The following is a 20,703-nucleotide window of genomic DNA, read 5'->3' as shown; positions in this document are numbered from 1 at the left end:
ACTCTTTGCATATCTGATGCCAGCCACTGGTCAGGATGAGAGGGGGGATGATCTCAGTCACAATGAATATTGTGGCTAATTTGAAGTGTCGTCACTTCAGAAGGTGGGCCATGGAGTTTTGCTGAATGGTCAAGAAGATCTCTGGTTAAGAAATTTATGACTAACCTATGCTAAATCCAATTATGTTCCAGCTTAATGGGTTAACTCTTTTGTTCAGATACTTTTCTGCAGAATTGGACTTTAATGATTTAAAATCTAAAGTACGTATGTCTTACAGCTCATTCTCTCCTACGATAAGCTACAAAACTAAACATGATTTCATTTTTTTTTTCCTTTGTGAGCTGCTACAGTTAACCACCGGAGACCACGGGAAGCTTTGGAATGGAAGTATTGGGTGTGTCTCAAATGGCAGAATTAGATCCTTCTCTCTGAGCAGCACCAATGACATTAGCTATTGTGGTTCTGTGACACTTGATTAGGGAAAGAGTGTTTGAACAAGGTACCGCCAAAGGGCATCGTCCCTTCCTGCCAACACCCCAAGTGGGTAAGCTGAGGTGTGGAGAAATTTCATCAGCACATTTGCAGGTTAAAAAAGAAAAAAAAAAAAAAGACTTTCAAATGTCTATTGCAATCTTGATTGTTTCAAAAGAGAAATCCATCCGATGAGCTTAATGCCGGGAGCAGATCATAGTTTGTCTTCTTGCCATCCGTGTGCATTTTTTCCAAATTTGTACACTAACCTTCGGTCAACCCGCTCCAAAATCCCTGTTTTATAGTAGTATCTGTGAAAGAAAGCACAAGAGAAACCCAGAGAGGGTTTGTACCCCAAGAAAACAACAGGACATCCACTGGCTCTCCTCATTCCTCTCCGGTGCCTGGCTGGTCTTTGGTTACTCTGGTATTTTCACACCCTGTTATCAGCTTACACTTAAACCTTTCCCAGACATCGTTTACCATACTTGGTTCAAAACATTGTGTGTGTGTGTGTGTGTGTGTGTGTGTGTGTGTGTGTGTGATGGCCTGGATTCAGAGTGATCCCCGGGGAACTCTGCCAAGAACGAGGAGGACAGCAGGTCAATTTACAAACCACAATCCCACCTGCAACTAAGAACCTGAGTTTTGTCTCATGACCTTTCCATTATCAAATAAAAGCTGCGAAAACACGGGGCAATTTTCTGTGGCCGGCCATGTTATATAACTGGTCTTTGAAGGCTCAGTGGCATTTGATGCTATTAACTTACCTCAGAGCTCTGCTCAACTTTTCGTATGTCATTCTGTCGTTTTTCTTCCTTTGTCCCCACATCTTTGCCAGGGCTTCTGATTTAACAACCCGAAAAATACCTTGTTCCCTGTCTTCCCATTCCAGAATGCCACAGTTTTCTTCAGGAGACAGCAGCAAGTCTCGCACAAATTCCCAGAGATGAGAACTTTGGAGGCCTTTTGGGAAGGGGAGGAAAGTTAGTTACTTTAAAAAGTTGGTTTTTAAAATCTTTTTTGAACCACCCAGGGATGCTTTAGCTGCATCCCCAGCCCTTTTTATTTTTCATTTTGAGGCAGGGTCTTGATAAGTTGCTTAGGGCCTTGCTAAGTTGCTGAGGCTGGTCTCCAACTTCCCAACCTCCAGCCTCAGCCTCCTGAGTTGCTGGGATTACAGCTATGAGCCGCTGTGCCCAATTAAGGATGATTAAAAAAAAAATTAAAGGAAGAATTATACAACTTCTCAATAACCCCTGAGAGTTGCTGCTTTCTGGGGAAATTTCTCATGGAATGAATGAATGCTGTATTTGAAACCTTCCTGAACTGTGAAACATCTGTCTTCCAATTAAGCAGAAGCAAAACAGAGAGACATCAAATTTACATTGACCGGCAGCGCTGTGGCTCACAGATGTTCTACTCTCTTGGGATGAAGCCACCGGTCTCCTTTCTGGCAGACGGTGTGGTTGTGCTATGATTCTGTCGCCTGCAGAAACCTGCAATTTTGTTGTTCACAAAAAGTTGGCGCTTCTCTTGTCCCATGGTAGTGCAGTTGAGACTGGGCACTTGGGTTTGGGTCCCGAAGCTTCCCCCTTCCAAGTTCTGTAACTGCCATCTGTCTACTTACCTTATCTGTAAAGTGGAATGAGAGCATCCATGTCTCATCCATAGGTGAGACGACGTAATGACTCAATTCACGGTAAGTGGTTGGGACCACACCTCCCACGGAATGACTGCCTGACTCTGCGTGGGTGGCTCTCTCCCTCTCACCCTCCCCCTTTTTTTTCTGTACCAGGGATTGAACCCAGAGCCGCTTCATTGCTGAGTCACATCCCCAGCACTTTTTATATTTTATTTAGAGACAGGGTCTCACTAACTTGCTCAGGGCCTTCCTTGCTGAGTTGCTGAGGTTGGCTCTGAACTTGCAATTTCTGCCTCAGCCTCCCGGGCCGCTGGGTGGCTCTCTTATGCTGGGAGTACTTCCCCTGAGTACTTCCAAGAGAAGCCGGAGGGTGACCCGGAAAACAAAATCCTCATTCAGAAATACGAACTGGTTAGAAACTGTCCTTGCTTCCTCACTTCCATTGCTTTTCCAAGGGAGAAGAGACAGCCCTGATTCTGCATGAACGGAAGCCACCAGCCAGGGCTCTGCCTTCCTTGGGGAGTGACTGGTCCCACTCAGAAGTTCAGTTTCAGAGCTCATTCAGGCAGACCCCGTGGCCTCCTGGCCTCGGGGATGGTCTGAGGACGTTAGCAATGGAAACCCGGGTCTTTGTACTTACTTGTTCGACTGTGACTGTGAGACTCTTGGCTTTTGATGCCACTTGTTTTCAAGCAGTTGGAATCAGCATCTGAAAGAGAAGGACAGAGGCAGCGCTGAGCCCTTGGATCACACCCAGGAGCAGATGCTCACCGACCGACCAACCGAGGGCACTCAGCCCAGGTAAGGGACAAAGAGGCCAAATGCAAAGCAGATGCCTTTGAACAGTGTTGGCGCTGGATCTCGGGGACCTGCCACACTGGGGGTTCCGGGCTCAGTGCAGGAATACAAGAGTGAACAGAGCAGCCAAGGCCCCCACTCGTGTGGACGGAAGGACTCCTTGGCCAGGCAAAGCAGACGGATTGCCTGATGCTTTGAATGTAGTGAGAGGCGAGGACGGGGCACGCCCACGTCACGAGAAGGAGACTAAATGTATGCTAATGAGCAGGAGCAGCAGGAGCAGGTGGAGGAGCAGTGGGTGCAGAGCCAGTGTGGCGGGAGCCGGTGCCGGGTGCTGGGGAGGGTGGGAGTGACGGTGCCGGGGTAGCGGGTGGCCAGCAGGCCATGCGGGGACTTGCTTGGAGGCCACAGGGAGGTTTGGGATTTGATACCAAAGTGGAAAGCGGAGGTCCACATTTTAAGAAGATCCCTCTGGCTCTCTGTGGAGGACACATTGGAAGGGCACAGTGAAGCAAAGAGAGGAAGCGAGGTGTCGACATTGGGTTACATCATGTATAATCTATGCTGTGAGCGACAGTCGGAGACACCTGGACACACACCGTCCCACCGTAGTGTATGGCAGCACCAGGTCTGGTCTCTCCTGTCCCATATCCTCTGCTGCTTCTCCAGCTCTCTTTGCTCTAGTCACTCCCACCTCTGACTCCTTCTCAAACCTGCAGACACATTCCACCCCAGGGCCTTTGCACTTGCTCTTCCCCATGCCTGGAGTGCTCTTTCCTTGGATATCTGTAGGTTCACACAATCTTGGCTCAAAATCACCTTCCCCTGGGCCCTTCTCTGACTCCCCATGGTGCAGTTACAGGCAGGTACCCCATGCAGCGTTCCAGAACTGCTTCCCTTTATTAACCACCTGAGTATATTATTTGATGCATTTATTCATGGAGGTCACTGTCTGTCTGTGCCCACTGGGGGGCAGAGATTCGTCTTTCCAGATGTACCCCATCAGCACCTGGCACACTGCTGGGTATATATAGTCATGCTCTGTGTCACTGAGCAGCCTCTATGCTCCACCCTCCTAACGGCACCTACTGTGTGGTCCAGTAATATGCTGCACTGAAGGAGGAAGAAGGGAAGCATGGTGTCTATGCACACACTGTTGCCCAGGGTGACTTGTCTCAGGGACAGAGTCATGTCACTCACTAATGCAATGTCCTGCAGGGGTTCCCTGTTGTCCCCAGGATGAGGGCTGTCACCAAGGCCTTTCACCAGCTGATACCACTCAGGTCTTCAACCTTATCTCTTTCTTCTCCCCCAATTTTTCCCTTCTCTTGGGACAGATGGTCCCCACGGGGTGTGGCTTTCTTCTACCTCAAGGCCTTTGCATGGGCTCCCTACTCTGCACCTTTACCCAGCTGGATTAAGTTCCCAGCTCTTCAGGAAGCCTTCCCTGAACTTACCCTCAGGGTTAGATCCTGCCTGAGTCCTCAGCACCTGTGAGTCCCCTGGCATCCCGCAATGGTTCCACACCACTATAAAAACCCATCTCCTCCTGTCTCCTCCAACAACTGATATGTAGGGATCATGTACTCAATGCTAAGTCCAGTTAAGTGCTTCCCAAATGGCATCTCACTGGGTCCGGCAACCACCCTGTGCGATATTATAGTGATTTTCATTTTACTGAGAAGGCATTAGAAACCCAGAGTCTTAGGAATTTTCTCCAGATGGTGAAGCCAAGATGCGAACCCAGAGGATTCCAGAGCTGGTGCTCACGACTCCTCCTTTATCACATCTTTCATGGTAGGGGTTCAGGAGATCGAATGACAAACTACCCGCTAGGATTTGTTGAGCGTGGGCGATTGCCTAACTCTCACTCCATCTCCATCTTTCGATGTCTGTCTATTCCTATCCCCAGACCTATCTTTTGTTTTGACTTCAACTTTGAGAGAGAAAGAAAACAAATGGAGCCATAAAGATAGGCCAAGGTGAATCACTAATCATGAACAGAAAATAAGCTTTCATTGAGAATGGCAAGAGGAGAAGGAAAAAGTCATCCTTCTAACTTGTATGATTTCACCTCAATTGGCTGACACATTGGAAGGGGCACATTGAAGCAAAGAGACCGGCGGCGCTTGGTGACAGTGGTGGTGGTGGCAAGGGCAGAGGGGCTGACGTCATTACTGTGGTGTCCACATTGAGGTAGGTTCTCACATCAAGCCCTGCTGGTGCGTCTTCAGTGACACCCGAACCCTCTAGATTTCTCTGCAAATGCCAGTGGCATTTGGGGGTGCAGGTCTCTCTGCCTCGCAGCTGGTTAATCTCAGCTGTGTCCCTGGTGTGGGGTGAGTGGAGGCATGGCCCGGGGTTCTCAGCTGACTGTGAGTTGGAGAGGCTTGGGGACCTTGAGACTGGAAATGTAAAATGTGGCCGAAGGGTTTACTCTCATTTGTTGACTGAAATCATGGTCAAGTGTTCTCCAGGAGCTGGGCTGGGGTGGGTTTCCAGATCGAGCCCATCCCATGCTATGGTACTAACAGTCCGGCCATGAGGTCTGAACTGCATGCTGGGAAGATGTGGGGATGCTCTGAGGATCAGAGCAAGGAGGTACCAGCAGGGGACCTGGGACTGCAGGACTTGTTCCTGGGTGCACGGAGCCCCCAGGGGTGTTTAGGCAGCATGAGTGGGTGGGGTCAGGTGGAGAGAAAAGACAAAGCCAAGAGGGGCTGGGGGCTTCGCTTTGGCCAGTCCTGATGGTTTCGTAGCTTGCTGGGCCGTTGCACCTTTGGTGGGTGCTGAGTTGGTCTCTGGTTGGCACATCAACATTGAAAGGCAGCCTCTCATTTCTGGGGTATGAGAGACCATGAATTGCCACCTGGGCTACAGGTTCTGTGGCCGTATGTCCTGGATTTCTGGAATGGGCTCACTGTATGAGCTACTAGAGTGTTGCCTTTATACTTATCTTGTACTCTTCAAACTATACCTTAGGGCTTCTGTTTTGTGGGTCATCAGGGCTGCGGAAGTGCAGACCTGGGCCTCAGAGGTCCCTGGGAAGGCTTTGGTGTCTGGGCCATGGCGAGACTGTGAAGCTGGTGTTCAGGTGGGCTCATCCCATGCCTTAACCCTGAGTCAGTCTAGAAATCATGTCTACTGACGGGAGCAGACTAGTCAGAGCTGAAGGCAGCCGCCAGGAGAGGAGGACTTGTCTCCATGAGTGTGCGCTCCAGAGATGCTAACCACCAGCCCTCAGCCTACCACTTCTACCTTCAGAAACCTCTCTCCATCTCTTCCCCATCACTGGTCTGGGCCATCACCATTTATGTCCTGGACTGAGGCCTCCTGGCCATACTCTTTTCTGCCCCAGACACAGTAGCGGAGGGATCTTAAAATGCAGGTGGGATCTTACCATTTCCATGCTTATAACCCTTCCACAGCTTGCCCACCTGCTCAGATTGAACCAAATTCTGCTTCCCATAAATGTGCCCTGTCCTACTCTCTGCCTCAGGTCTTTTCCTTCCTGTGGCTGATGCTGGTGAGGCTCAATGCTTTACCAACACTGTCTGAGAGAACCCCGTGATGGTAAAATCTGAGCCATCCAATATGGCGGCCACCTGTGGCTCCTGAGCACTTACAATATGGCTAGTGCTACTAAGGAGCTGGATTTTAATATTATTTAGTTTTAATTAATTTAAATAGCCACAGGTGGTGAGTGACTACCAGACTGGACAAGTTAATGTGAGACCCCTGGTCTTCTTGGGTTGTTTCTCAGGGATCAGGATTCTTCCTACCTCGGGGCCTCTGCACTTGCCATTTATTCCCGGTAACCTTTTCTTTCCTCTCTCCTGGGAGGGGAGCAGGTTCTGTGGAGCAGAACCTCTGAGGAGGGGGAGGGCTGCTGAAGCCACAGCATGGCTCCTGGATTTGGCTATTCTTGCGATAGAGCTCCAAGAACCAACCAACAAAATTACCCTAAATTCTTGTTAACCAGGAGTTAAACAAACTGATAGGGACCTTAGAGAAAGAAGAAATAAATCATAAGAAATGGTCCCTGTGTGTTGCCCCGTTGGCTCACACCTCTCAGGGGCCTTGGAAGTCACAGGTGTTTGGCAGGTGACTGAGCGGGAGTCCACAGGGAGAAGGAGTTTCCTCAGAACCACCTCTCCTCCAGGTCCCTGGGCCACAGCCTTTGTGTGTGAGACTTAATAACTCCTAGCAATGATCATCATCATCTTTAGAATATGGAAGCTCCAAAAGTGCCCTTTCCAGAACCTTCTCCGTCTGAAAAAGTGAAACGGGGAGGGCTAATCTTCAGGATGAGTGAGCCCATCTGAGATCCTTCATTATCTCCTAATTAGGAATTCCACTTACTTGGTGAGCTCAGGTTGTTTTGAAATGGTGTTGACACCAGGCCTCTAATGACAGCTAATGGATACCAGTTTTTGGAGCATCCACACTGCTGGCACATACCAGGCACTTTTGTGGAACTCACCACAACCCCACAGGGTCCCGACATTCTTAGACAAGGAGACAAAGTCTCAGGGAGGATGGATACTCCACAGACCTGAGCCTGGATACTCCACAGACCTGAGCCGTGGCCCCAAGAGCCACATCCTCGCTCTCCCTGCCAAGCCCTCCCACTCTCTTCTCCAGGTCTTGGCTTGTTTCAGTCACCAACCTTCTAGCCCCATCAAGCCCATGTGCCCCCCCACCCAGCCATGGCATAGCCCTGGGCAGCTTGGGCTTGATTACTTACAGTCTTTGATGGTGGCCTTGGTCTCTTCAGTGTCATTGAAAAAGGAGTAACCTGGGAAAGAAGCAGAAACACAGAAACCATACCATTCAGTCCGGGTTTGCAGGAGAGGACGTGTTGGGGGAGGGGAGCAACAGCTCCCTCGGAGGGTGATGTATTTCAGAAGGAAGCTCCGGGACCATCTGGTCTTTATAGAATACCCTGAAGCCACCTCTCAGAGGTAACAATCTCCTTTCTCAAGGGTCACTGGGAAGGAGCCACTAGAGCCAGGCATCCCAGCAGGCTCTGTGGATCTTCTGAATGGGCACTGGGAGGGAGCCGGGCTGGGGACTCAGAGGGCTGGGCTCTGAGCGGTCTGGACCACTGAACCCCGTGTGGCTTTGCCAGTCAGGTGCTGTCTGGGGTCACTGGTTGTTGTCAATGGTGACCTGAAACAAAGCACCCACTCTGCTCCCCTTGGGTTCTGTGTCTATGATCTCTGATGCGGTATGATAATCCCCTGAGATTAAAATGTGCGTTAAGTGGTGATCAAAGGGGAGCATGGGCAAAAGAGGCCCAAAGAGGCATAAAACCCTACCTGAGTGCCAAGTTTACCCAGGATTTGGAAGATCAGGGCCTTGCTTCCCTACTCTGCAGCCTGGGGTGGGCTGGGCTTGAGTTGGGAGTTTCAGATCACGTTTTCAAGTTGGTGCCCAGCACGAGGACTGACGTTTTCTGACTCTGTTTTCTATTCATGGAGGAGATGGGAACAGGGCACGTGTGTGGTTGTTCTTTCCTGGTGTCGTGTCCTCATTTGCTTTGGTTAGCCATGGCCCCTCAGATGACTCCACCCAAAGCACAGACCAGAATAGCATGGGGAATGGACAGGACTCATCCTCTCCCACACGTCTTCATGAACATCCTGCATTATGTGGTTGTTATTGGTCTGGTTCCTGGGAAGTCCTTGCAATGTGTTTTTAAGCTTTTCTTTTCTTTCTAAAAATCTGCTCAACTTGCTTTCTTGCCTTCCATCTTTCCCACTGACCTCTCCTTCCAGTGACCACACCACCATGGTTCTGGGTCCTTAAATCCCACTGTAATAACTACTGAGCCAGGTGGTTCTCTGGGTCCTAGACCACCCTTCTAGCTCCTCTTCTGTCCCAAACTCCCTCTTCTGTTCCATTCTCTAATTTATGGTGGTAACACAAAGCATAAACTAAATAATGACCCGAATTTATTGTCCAAATGGAAATGCTTTTGAGAATGAAAGGCATCAGTAATAATAATTATTTCAGCACAACAGATGAGAACAATGTCCTGGGCAAATTGGGACTGTGTAAACTTTGGTCACAGTACACATGTGCACAGACCTTCTGGAGAAACACTGGAGGAGGGACTTTAGAAAGGAGCAGGTTGGTGAAATCGACTTCTACTACTACATGAGAAGCCCTCCTGGCCTGGAGAATGCCTTACATGTCACCATGGGTCCCTTGGAAAAAAAATAAGCCACCAATGACTTATTAAAAAGCAATCAGCTTTTAGTTCATCCATCTCGCCCAGATGGGACCAGGAATAGGTATTTTTGGATATAACAATTGCCAGAGATAGGAGGTGTTAATGATAGGTGGCCCCAGCTCAGGGACTGTTTGGTGCCTGGACACACTTGGCATTTGGCCAAACTGGCAGTGCCAGGATGCTGCTTCTCCCAGGATGAAGTATGCTCCTCTCCATGGTCCTGGGATTCTCATGCAAGGCAGTTCCCTCAGGAGATCCTGAGTGGAGCCCTGAACAACTTCTCCCACAGATCTTGTCCCGTGTCAGGGAATGCACACTCTAATACAGGCCACTGTCCCGGCTCAGGGCACAGGCTCACAAGGGTCCAGTGTGCCCTCCTTGGCTTTCCTGCCCTCTTGCCCTTACATTGGAGAGGAGCAAATAAAGATCAAAGAATCTGAGCTGGAAGGTCTGCTGTGGTCTTTCTGTAGAAATAGGAATCCTTGACAAAGCACCTCCTTCAAATAGGGGATTGACTGTTTAATTATCTCCAGAGACGGGACCTTCCTTCCTCCTGTGCCTCCTGATGTAGCCTTTCCAAGAGAAGGTGCCAACTCATAGAAGGAGCTTTGTTAAAATTGAGCTAAGGTGGTTTTCCTTTGCTGTTAAAATGTCTGCCTCTTGGTGATATGAAAGATGGTGAAGATAGCTCCATCTCCTGCATTGGCTTCCTCGTATGCTGTGGCAGGTGGTATTTCACCAAATCCTCTCAGGAAGCCCGTAGAGGTGTGTATCATCCTCCCAGTAAAGAGACTGGAGATCAAGGCTGTGCAGTGAATCAGCCATGTTTGTTGTGCGACTTTGGGAAGGTCACTTAACTACTCAGGACAACAGTTCCATTATCTATGACATTGCTACACAGAATTAGATGTTTTCAAAAAACCTTTCTCGTTTGAAAAAAAAGTTCTCAGCAACATCCTGCTCTCAAAGGGTGTTCAAGTCAAATGGTATTAATGGCGCCACCTTCTGGCTATTCAGTGCATGACCACTAGAAAGGTGATAAAAATGAAAGGCCAAATATTTGGATTCCTCTTCAAACAGAAAAGGGTCTATTTGATTATTTTCCCCTTATGACTAATGTGATATAAAGCAGGAATATCTTTTTGTCTACCCCAAGTAGTTTTACATCTTCATGAACGTTGGTCTGATTCCTGGGCAATCCTGCAATGCGTTTTTAGCTTTTCTTTCTAAAAATATGCTCCACTTGCTTTCTTCTAACTTACTCCCTTTTACTTAAAATTCCCAAACGGAGCTTCTAGTTATTGAGAGGTTTTTCTGTGAGCGTTCCAGCTAACTTTTGCATGGCAAGGCCCACGGAAGGGAAGGACCCTAGAGGGCATCTGGTCCCACCCCAAGCACTCTGACCCTGACCGGACCTTGTGTGCGGATGTTCTGGAGGATGAAGTACAGGTACTCCCCACAGATGCCAGCGGCCTCCACAAACTCCTCCTGTGTCATGCTGCACAGCTGCAGGCCACTGATGTTGAAGTGGCAGAAGGAGATGCAGTTGGCGTCCAACTTATACTGGTCACAGCAGAACTGGAGCCATTCCCAGACGTGGCGCTTAGTCCAGTATTCAGGGGGCACTGATGTCCAGTAGGAGTCACAGGCTGCACCAGAGGAGAGAGAAGTGAGGGACAAGGATCTCCAAGGCCCCCCAGTTGTAACATCCCCATCCCTCACTCAGTGGGGTGAAAGGTCTTCCAGCCTGGTGATGTCCTGCAGGGTCCCAGGCCACCTCCTACTTTGCAGAGAAAACCAGAGGGACTGAGTCCTGCAGATGGACTTTAGGGCCAGAGAAGGAAGATAACCAGACCTCATTCTGGTATTTAGAAAGAGGGATCCAATGAAGGAGGAAAACCCAAATGCTCCTCAGCTATTTGGTTTCACACAACACGGTATCAAGGGGGCAAGCTCAGGAGCCCAAGAGGCCTGGGTTCAGAGCCTGATTCGGCTGCTTTTCACTTGGGCAAAGTCTGGAGCCATTGAAGTGTCTGTCTCCTTCTCTGTAAAATGAGGACCATATGATTGACTCACAGGACAGTAATGGTGTTTGAGATGAATGTATGTAGACTGGTGAAGAGACCATGAGCAATCAATTCAACAGTTGTTCAACACCTACTGTGTGCCAGACACATTTGAACCATTTGAACACATCAATCCATTGAAGCTGGATTGATTCTTTCAGTTCTCATGGACGGGCAGTCCATGTCGGCTACCTGCTGGTACAGTCTCTGGCCATCTCCTGCTAAAGGCTTAGGATGTTTAGACATTGCCTACAGTCTAACAGAGCTTGGACCATGATAGCTGGTGTCTCTAGAGGAAGCAGGACATGGGAGAATTTGTTGTTGATGTTCTTGTGTTTTTTGGTGGTGTTTTGAGAATTTTCTATTCTGAGATCAGAGCCCCTCACTCCTCCAAATAAGCTGCATATACACCCAGGCAATTGTGGGTGCCACCTTGTCTGGGAGACTGGGAAATGGCAGTACCTGGCACAAAGGCAGAAACTAGAAATTCAGCATCCCTGTTCTCATGTCCCAAGGAAAAATGGAGAGTGGCAGACAGGGGTAAGAGGTGAGGTATCAGATATTAGGTCTAACTTTGATGTAAATAATTCCTGTAATCTTATGGTATTATCCATCCATCCATCCATCCATCCATCCATCTTCCCATCCATCCATTCAATAAATGACAGCTTCAGTTTCTTCATTGGTGAAGTGGGATAATTATAGCACCTATATTATAGGATTGTTTTGCAGATTGGATGGGTTAATATATTTAAAAGTACTTAGGACAGAGCCTGGATGATTTCTATACTATGCTTAACTTTATCATTGTGCCCCTACTTTATGTGATGCAACAAAATCTGTGTTAGGAAAAGTGGTAGCTAAGGCAGGTTTAGTCCCTGTCTCCTAGGAGGCCACAGATGAGGAACTTCAGGGTCAATGAGAAATGTCCTAAGATGCCCTGGCCAGCGTGTGGCAAAGCTGGGATCTGAATCCCAGTCTGAACTTGGGAGTCACTCCCTGCCCTTCCCAACCAATCATACTGGTCCTCAGAGGGTCGGCACAGAGAAGAGACAGAAAATGGACAGAGAGGCAGACAGAGCTAGAGAGCAGGAGATGGCTAAGGGGGAAGGCAGAGAGCAGAGGGCAGCGGAGGTGGCGGGTTCAGGCTGTGTGGATGACAGGAAGAGTCCCTTGAGCTGGACTCCACAGCAAATTAGTGCTACTGCTATTTCCACTTTCAAGCCTACATTCATAGCCACTGTCCCCAACACAGCTGTGGCACTTCTGAACCCGTGAGGGAATGGTCTCCCTGACCTTCCAGGGGCTACTGCTTACCAAGCACCCACTGCACGTCACAAAGGTGCCACATGTCCTTGGTGACATCATCTCAAGTCTCTCAAATTCTCCCAATAACCCTACCAAGTAGGTGAGATGGGGCTGTTTCACAGAGGTGGAAACTGAGGCTCTCCCTAAAATTCAAAGTCCTTCCAGAAACTTCTTTTCTCATCATGAAGTAGTTTGAGGGGCAGTAGATTCGTTTTGATTTATTTAAAAAATTTTAACCAGAATTTCACACGCATGTTGTCAATGAAGGAGTCAATATTCCTCCAGGCTGGTGAAGGCTGATGTCATTGCTTCTACCTGGTGGCTGAGAAGCGTGAGGTGGCCAGCAGGGCCGAGAGTCCCCCCTCCCCTGCTCTTGCTCCCTGGCTGCTGGCCGGGGCCGGCCCGTCAGGCACATGGCGGTGACCACACGCATGCAGGTGCTCCTGGGCTAACAGGGGCCAAGCCCAAGTCAGTTCTGTGCTTTCATCTACTGATTTCTGGCTTGAGTAAATCTGAGGGGCCTTTGGACGTTCCTGGTTCCCTGATGAGAGACGTTTATGAGCCTTGACATTCTTCAGACGCTGGTCCCGCTGGGCCCTGCTGGCTGAGATGGCTATCGGTGTGTGACCGTGGGAGGCCACAGCCTACTTTTCTGCTCCTGGGAAGGTTCCACCGAATCGCTCTTCTCTTCCCTTCTCCACTTCTACCACCTGGCTATTTTCTTTGGCACTCAAAGGGGACCATGTTGTTTCTGGAAGCCAAGAGGGCCTCAAGGATTCGGAGAAGTGCCCGGGTGGGGGTGGACGCTGACACCAGGCAGGTGTTGCTGGCCTGGCTCCCTGTTCTCGGCTGCTCTGGGAGGCAGGCTCAGCCACAGAGCAGGCTTTGTGTGCTGCTTGGGCCCTGGCGGGCAGCAGGGGGCCAGAGCCAAGAGTGGCTGGCTCCTGGTCAGCACAGCCTCCCACAGCCCAGAGCTGAGAGGAAGGTGGTTGTCCTCGGGGACATGAAGGAGGGCCACAGGGCCAATACCCGGGGGTGGTTTTGGTGGTGGTGTGAGGGAGGTGAGAAGGCCCGCCCTAACCACCCCTGCCACCCTGAGTTCCCTGTCACAGGTGCTTCTCGTCCCCTTCTGCCACCTCTAGCATAATCCCCGCTCTTCCCCTCCTCTACAGCACCCTTCTCAGAAGTGCTCAGAGGACTCACAGCACCTCCCTCCATAGACCTGGGACTCTGCCCACCCTGAATTGGGGGTGCAGGGAGCCCGACCCAGACCACAGCTGGTGTCACAGGGTGACCAGTGATTATCACCTCCTGTTCCAGATGAGGAGATTGAGATTCTGTATCCCCCTAAGGACACTGTGTGGTCAGTAAGGGGCCCTGGGCCCATGCCACCAAGGGCAGTGCCTACCTCAAAGACTGACTAAAATAAGATTTGGGTCAAGAAGGAGAAACATCTGTCTGTCTGTCTGTCTGTCTATTCTAGATTTGAAAAATCAGAAAGCGGATGGAGAGATGGTGATGCCAGTATTTCCAACCCCAGCGAATGACATAAAGAAGACCCTTCTGCTACTTGGAAGAAAAGAATTCAGGGAAGATAAAGGATGAATTTGTACATTCGCACATCTATCACCTTTAAGCAAATGTATTTTAAAATGCCTTGAGTTTTCCTTAATGAAACTATCATCCTAAAACATCAGCTAAACTTGGTGGGTGACAGCTCTGCGGTCCTCCTGCTGTGTCTCTGGTTGAGGCTGGCTAGCATCCTGTGTCCAAAGGCCACTATTAAGTAGCAGGCTGTGCCAGCTCCTTTGAAGTCAGAAGTGGGTCAGGACACCTTGAGGGCCAGGTGCAAAGGGAGGGACAGTTGGGGAGCTAGAGGGAGTTTTGGCAATTGTGGGGGGAACTCTCATGGTGGTGTCATATCCTGGGAGGTATTTAAATTCTGAAGGACTTGAGCTCTCGGGGCTGGGCTGGTGTTCTCCAGGGCTCACAGCATGGGCAGGTAACATCCATGCCTGAAGTGGCCGCCGTGGGGACACTGGGAACTGGAAAGGGGACCGTTGCTATTCAACTCCCCTTGCAGGGTGACGTTTGTTCTCAGGGAAGGGGGGTTTTCCTCCGTCTAGCTGAGAGACACCAGAACAAAGCCAGCCGAGGGCTTGATGAGGGGGAGGCAGACAGTCTGCCTCAGAGGAGGCCTGAGCCAGGCAACTCCAGCCCATAATTAGCATGATTTATTAGCATAGGGAGTTGGGAAAGTGTTTTGCCCCAGGCGGCCCTGAAGAGCAGTGGTGGGTGAACTGGGCAGCGAGGAGGGGCACCATCAATTGTAGCTTTGTCACTGAAAGAAGGACTTTACAAGGTAAAACCCGCCCTGATAAACTGCTACCAGATTTCCTTCTGATGCCAGGCTAGACCACTCCCAGAACCCAGGCTAGCCCCATCCAATGGGCTGTCTTGGCTTCCCCATCCCAACCTCTGGAATGACTCAGACCATGAGATGGGAAAAAGAAAGCCCAGGAGCAGTGTAGGAAACGGGATGCAGGAAAGAGGAGGAGAGCCCTCTGGGATCTGCCGAGGGCAATGGGCTTGTCAGGGTGAGTTAAGGAGGTGCAGAGAGGGCCAAGCCTGGGGGGTGTCGTCGGGGGCCACGCTACCCAGAGGCTCAGGTGTGTAGAGGAGGAAGCAGAGGCAAGGTCCCCCGGGATATGACTGCTGCCACAGGGCGCCCCAGACTTCCAGATGATTTTGTGTTTGATTATATGATTTTGATGTAGAAGTTCTGAGACTCTTAACCTTTGTATCTGCTCTCAAACATCTCTACCCAAGCACATGAATCTTGTTAAGAAAAGCCCGTGTGGGATCCAAATGCTTCTCTCCCTGATTTTCTGGCTCAGTGGTTTTACTTTTTTTTTTTTTTAAAGTTCTTTCTTAAAATAAAATCTCACATTTGATTATGATAGCTAACATATTTATTGTGTGCTTCACCTGTGCCCATCATGCAAGCCCTGTGTTTTCTCATGTTACACTCAGCACATGCTATGAAGTCTTCTATGGTTACATGTCACAAATGAAGAAAGGAAGACTTCAGGTGACCTTCAGGGTAGAGCTAGGAGAGGGTCCTATAGGTGTGTTCTAACTCCTGCAGCCAAGCCTCGATACCCACTGTACTGTGCTGTCTTTAGAAGTCAAGTGGAGGAAACTGCTGGAGGATGGGGGTGGAGAGGGTGGAGCATAAGTCCAGTTGTCATGGTCACCCAGCTCTCTTCTAGGGTGTGCCCCGAGGTACTGAGAACCCCTAGAAATGCTCCAGCCTGGAAACCTCTGCTACAGACAAAGTGAGATTCCAAAGCCCAGGAGGTCCCTGGTGTAGGCACAGCCACCTTGGCAGTCAGGGGACAGGTATTGGGATGTGGAGGTCTAGGTTAGAGCTCTAGGAAGTCAGGACTAGGCTAGAATACTCAATGACTCATCACAGGACTGACTCCTGGATCTTGGAGAAAAAAAATCTTTTAAAAATAGTGTATGTTGGGGCTGGGATTATGGCTCAGTGATAGAGCGCTCGCCTAGCATGCGTGAGGCACTGGGTTCGATCTTTATTATATATATATATATATATATATATATATATATATATATATATATATGTATAGATATAGATATTGTGTCCACCCAAAACTAAAAAAAAATTTAAAAAATAGTGTATGCATGTGAAATGCACGTGTCCCTTCAACTTGAATACATTTTCACTATTGATAATTCTTTATTTTGAAAAAGCCAAATTCAAGGTCAGGGTGAGTTATGCAATTCTAGGGAATCTTGCAATTTGTGATTGTCCCCCTTTCAGCCTGTGATGCAGCTGCATGAAAGTCCCCTTCAAAGAGCGGGTTGGAATCCTTTGTGGGTAGCACATCGGGGCACAGTTTCAGCTATATCTGCTGAAGCCATTTGGGGTGTTTTCCTCCCTGTCCTCTCCCAGACATCATTGATCTAGGGGAACATCATTTCTCTCTGGCTTTCCCTCCCTTTGGTTGCAATGTACCTACTCTGTCAAAAATTCCAAATTGGGAAGGTTTTGATGGAGACCGGTGTGGCTTTTGTCCAATGTGAAGAGTGAGGAGAGGTGAGAGACGGCTGGCTGTCCCTGCACCTACCTGGGGGCTAAGAAATGTTCCTCTTATGGCAAGCGCTCACCAGGCGCTGTCACCTTGCTAAACATAGGAAATCTCATTCCCTCCTCCCAAGGCTAGGAGGCAATTATTCTTTCAGTGAAGGAAAATATATCTCAGAAAACTTGTTGCAAGACACGGGGCTGGTGAACAGCAGTGCCAGGACTTGAAGTCAGACTTGCACAGGAAGCTGCCATTAGGACCACACCAACGCAAGCTCTGACTCAAGACAGAGGTCCCTGTGAGGCGGGCGAGGACCTCGGAGAGATGCCTCAGAGCAGACAGCGCTGAAAGTTTGCAGAGGTGTCCAGGGGCAAATGTGCTGTCCTTGATGCTTCCCTGGTAGAAAGAGCTTTTGTGGAAACTTGGACCAGTGCACCACCTCTCTGGGTGGCAATGTCCTTGTCAGAAGAGGACAAGAATGTACCTCCAGGTATTCTTCCCACCACGGGGACCCCGAGGAGAGCCAGAGACCGTGAGGCTCCCCTGGCGCTGGGCAGCTAGGAGAGGTGTTCACTCAGACTGAGCTTTCATGCCCAGCTTTGACCTTTAGGAGGTCGGCTTCTGAAATACAGAGGGCCCGGTGACTTGTCAAAAGCCATGTGTGTCAGCAGGGAATGTTAGAACCCAGGCCACTCCTGAAGGATATTTTGTTGACGTTGGCCTCACACCTTTGTGGAAATTTCTATTCTCTTAAGAGTGGGGGGAAGAGAAGGCTATGATTGTGATATTGCCAGATGCAGGATTCAGAGACGCTTCTGGAAGGAATCCTAGCCATGACCTGGCCGTACCTTCGATTACACTCATGGAAACGCAAAGGCCGCCACGGGGAAGGCCGTGTCTGAGAATCCAAGACTCGGACATATTTAAGCCACACTGGCAATTTCATGGGTGACTTACTCCTTTTTGATTCTTCATGTAAAAAAAAAAAATTGGGGCCAAATATACATAACAGGAAACTTACCATTTTAACCCTTTTAGGTATACAGGTTGGTGACATCAAATAAGTTCACATTGTTGCACAACCATCAGCACCATCCGGCTCTAGAACTTTCTCATCATCCCAAACTGGAACGAATGCCCCGTTTTGTAAAAACACCACGTGTGCTGGCCACGTGCCAGACCACGGCCCAAACGCTCCACAAATATTAACTCATTTCAGGCTCATCACCACCCTACCAGGTAGGCACTTGTGATCCCCATGGTGCCGGCGGGAGGTCTGGGGCATGAGAGGGAGGAGAGTAAGTGTCAAAGGCAGACCTCACGTTGAGAGCACCCGGCTCTCGATGACCACGGAACGTGAAGCCCAGAGCCTGGGCATGGTGCCTGCAGGTCATTGAGGCTGTTCCCCCGGCTGCCACCCCAGCTGCCACCCAGGAGAACAGGCAGGGAGGGAGGTCCTGCAATGGCAGGTCTGGGCGACATGAGGGCTGGCCTTATGCCTAGGTGGGACACGTGGGGGAATGGGGACCTGACAGCTGTCACTTTCCCCTTTAGATTTAACCTCTTAGCCCAATGTCAGGGGAAGGAGGTGGAGTCCATTTCTCACTGTGTTTCTGGGAAACCATGTGCTTCTTAGGCTTGAGGAAGAACTGTGCTATGGGTCTGAATGATTCAAGTCCAAACGCAACCATCTAGACCTTTCTGAAGATGGCGAGAGATTTTGTGAGTGTGTGTGTGAGTGTGTGCACGGGGTGGGTGTGGGTATAGGACTGCGTGGTGTGGGTGAGTTCCTAATTGTGTGTGTGCAGCCCTGGCCTGTGGTCCCAGAGGTGGGGGCTTCCCTGTGGTGGTGGACACTGTGTTGCAGACTTGGAGGCTTGGCCCCTTCTGGGCACTGCCTCTGGACACCAGGTTGGACTCCACCAGGCCGGCGTTTGCAGGGTTAAGCCTCACTGAGGACTGACACTTGGTGAGGGCTTGCATCACTGCCTGGGGTGTGCACTTGCCGGGCCAGCATTCGGCCAGGGTTGCTGTGATGTGCAGTCACCCAAGCACTCAGGGACAGAGGCCCTCAGAGAGTTTCTGGGGCAAAGCTCAGTTGGCCTCCCTCTGGCATGAGATTTGCGCAAGTTCTCATGCTTTCTTCTCAGGTGGAGAAAAATGGGCTGAGAGAGAGAGGAGGAAGGGTGAGGAGGAAGGCCTGGGAACAGCAGAGGGACGCAAGTGTACTGAGCACCTGATATTCCACACAGGACTTGGGAGAGTTTCAGGTGAGGATTCTAGTGTTTCCTTTCTGCAAGAGGCTGCCTGTCCTTCCACTTGGGCCTCCCCACCCCAGCCTCCATCCCAAACACTGGCATTTCAAGGCCCTGACACAGCATTGTCATCTGCCCAAGGCCGGCACCCCCCTCTGGAGCCCCCCCCAGCTGCCTCAAACGGTCCCCTCCAGGTGTACGTACCTGTCTGATGCTCAAAGGCAGGATAATACTCTTCATTGCTGAACAGATCGGTCCACGACATCAGGGGGTCGCAGAAGGACGTGTTGGGCAGGAAGGTGCTGTGTGTCACCGAGTCCAACATCACCCTGCAATGACAGAGGGGCTGTGAGGAGGTGTGGGGGTGGCTCTGGAAGCCACACCAGGTGGGAGCTCCCAGCAGGGCAATGTTTTTGAAAATGACATTGGCCAGGCACCCCTCTAACTGCTGGTCACAGTGGTGCTGTTTAATCCTCTCCACATCCTGTTTATCCCCATTTTGTAGATGAGAAAACTGAGGGAGAAGGGTGGAGACAATCTCCCAAGAAACAGAACTAGAAAGTGGCAAAGCTGGGACTTGGGGGATGGAGGCTCTCCCTGTGCCATCCTGCCTCTTAGTGACCTTGGCTGACACTCTGAACTCTGACATATGCTGCCTAACAATATGCTTCTGAGTATAGTGCAAGAATTGCTATGTAGGATTATATCCAAAATTCTGAAATCCTGAAGCTTGACAACTGAAAGTGTGTGTAAGTGTATGAGTGTGTGTATGTGTGTGTGTGTGTCACAAGCACATGTGTATTTGGTACACTTATTCTCCAGCAAAACGCCACTGAATTGGTGATACATATTTTTATGTGTGTTTGTATAAACACACATGTGCATACATATAACAGTGTATAAAACTATTTGTCATATGATCCTAGAACTAGTAACAGTTTTATTTATTCCATGTAGTGACTAGGATTCACTGCAGAGTTATGAATGTGTTGGAGGCGTCCGAGTCCCTGAAGGGTAATCTGTATTCTGGGGTGTGTGCACTGCATTACCTAAGACCTGAAGGCTTCTGAATTCTGCAGCACATCTGACCCCCAGGTCTTGGAGAAGAGCATGTGTCACTGTCACAAACACCGCACTTTGGGCTCCATGCACTTTGGGCACATTAGCGTTTTAGCTTCATGACTCCTGGCCTCCTCAGAATAACTACTCTGAGCTAGGTCCTGGAAGTGGGGTGTGCGAGCTGAGGGGTGGAAGCGCTGAGATTCCGGGCAGCAAGGGCAGAATCAGCCAACTGGCAGGCAATGGAGTCTGTGGGGGCAGCTCAGGCTTGACTCTTTAAAAGCTCGTGATCCTTATGGCTGAGTTGTCCCTATGAACAGATGGTGGGGGAAGCTCCAGGGAAAGGCGTTCTGTGGAGGCTGGGGAGAGGGTGGAGGAGAATGGTCCTGCGGCTCCATTTATAAACGCTCTTGCTCAGGCCAACCCAACTTTACTGCTTCCCATATTCCCATCACCACCTCTGTGTTGCATCCCATAGTCCCTCAGTTTGGGGAAAAAATGCATGCTTGGCAGATTTAAAAAAAAATGTGTTGGGCTGGGGATGTGGCTCAAGCGGTAACGCACTCGCCTGGCATGCACGGGGCGTTAGGTTCAATCCTCAGCACCACGTAAAAATAAAATAAAGATGTTGTGTCCACCAGAAAACTGAAAAATAAATATTAAAAACTCTCTCTCTCTCTAAAAAAAAATGTGTTCACTCAACTTCTCTGATTCTTGAAATAATGTTAATGCGACAGTCCCTTTCCACATT

The 20,703-nt window shown here is 49.7% G+C and overlaps 1 protein-coding gene across 2 annotated transcripts; it reads right to left on the bottom strand.

Annotated features, from left to right (window-relative positions):
* Positions 1–685: 685 nt before the first annotated feature.
* On the bottom strand, positions 686–19,218 carry Elf5 (E74 like ETS transcription factor 5). Of its 2 annotated transcripts, XM_026405016.2 has the most exons (6): positions 19,098–19,218; positions 10,568–10,801; positions 7,662–7,712; positions 2,757–2,825; positions 1,242–1,437; positions 686–782 (listed from the first exon to the last, which is right to left on the bottom strand). In XM_026405016.2, exons 1-6 carry the CDS (start codon positions 19,216–19,218, stop codon positions 686–688), a joined length of 768 nt encoding a protein of 255 aa, XP_026260801.1. The 2 variants fall into 2 exon arrangements, with proteins under 2 accessions (XP_026260801.1, XP_026260820.1); XM_026405035.2 differs by lacking the exons at positions 7,662–7,712; positions 10,568–10,801.
* Between the last annotated feature and the right edge of the window lie 1,485 nt (positions 19,219–20,703).

The sequence above is a fragment of the Urocitellus parryii genome, chromosome 4 (assembly GCF_045843805.1).
Source record: "Urocitellus parryii isolate mUroPar1 chromosome 4, mUroPar1.hap1, whole genome shotgun sequence".
Classification (NCBI taxonomy): Eukaryota; Metazoa; Chordata; class Mammalia; order Rodentia; family Sciuridae; genus Urocitellus; species Urocitellus parryii.
The sequence above is the reverse complement of the archived record's forward strand: the minus strand, read 5'-3'. Positions and strand labels throughout refer to the sequence as shown.

Excerpts from the sequence above, each read along its gene's own strand:
- Elf5 (XM_026405016.2), bottom strand. The coding sequence starts at position 19,218 with ATGTTGGACTCGGTGACACACAGCACCTTCCTGCCCAACACGTCCTTC. Across the intron at positions 2,826-7,661 it reads CAAGGCCACCATCAAAGACT|ATGCTGATTCCAACTGCTTG; the intron begins GTAAGTAATCAA and ends CTTCTCTTTCAG. Across the intron at positions 783-1,241 it reads AAGTTGAGCAGAGCTCTGAG|ATACTACTATAAAACAGGGA; the intron begins GTAAGTTAATAG and ends TTTCTTTCACAG.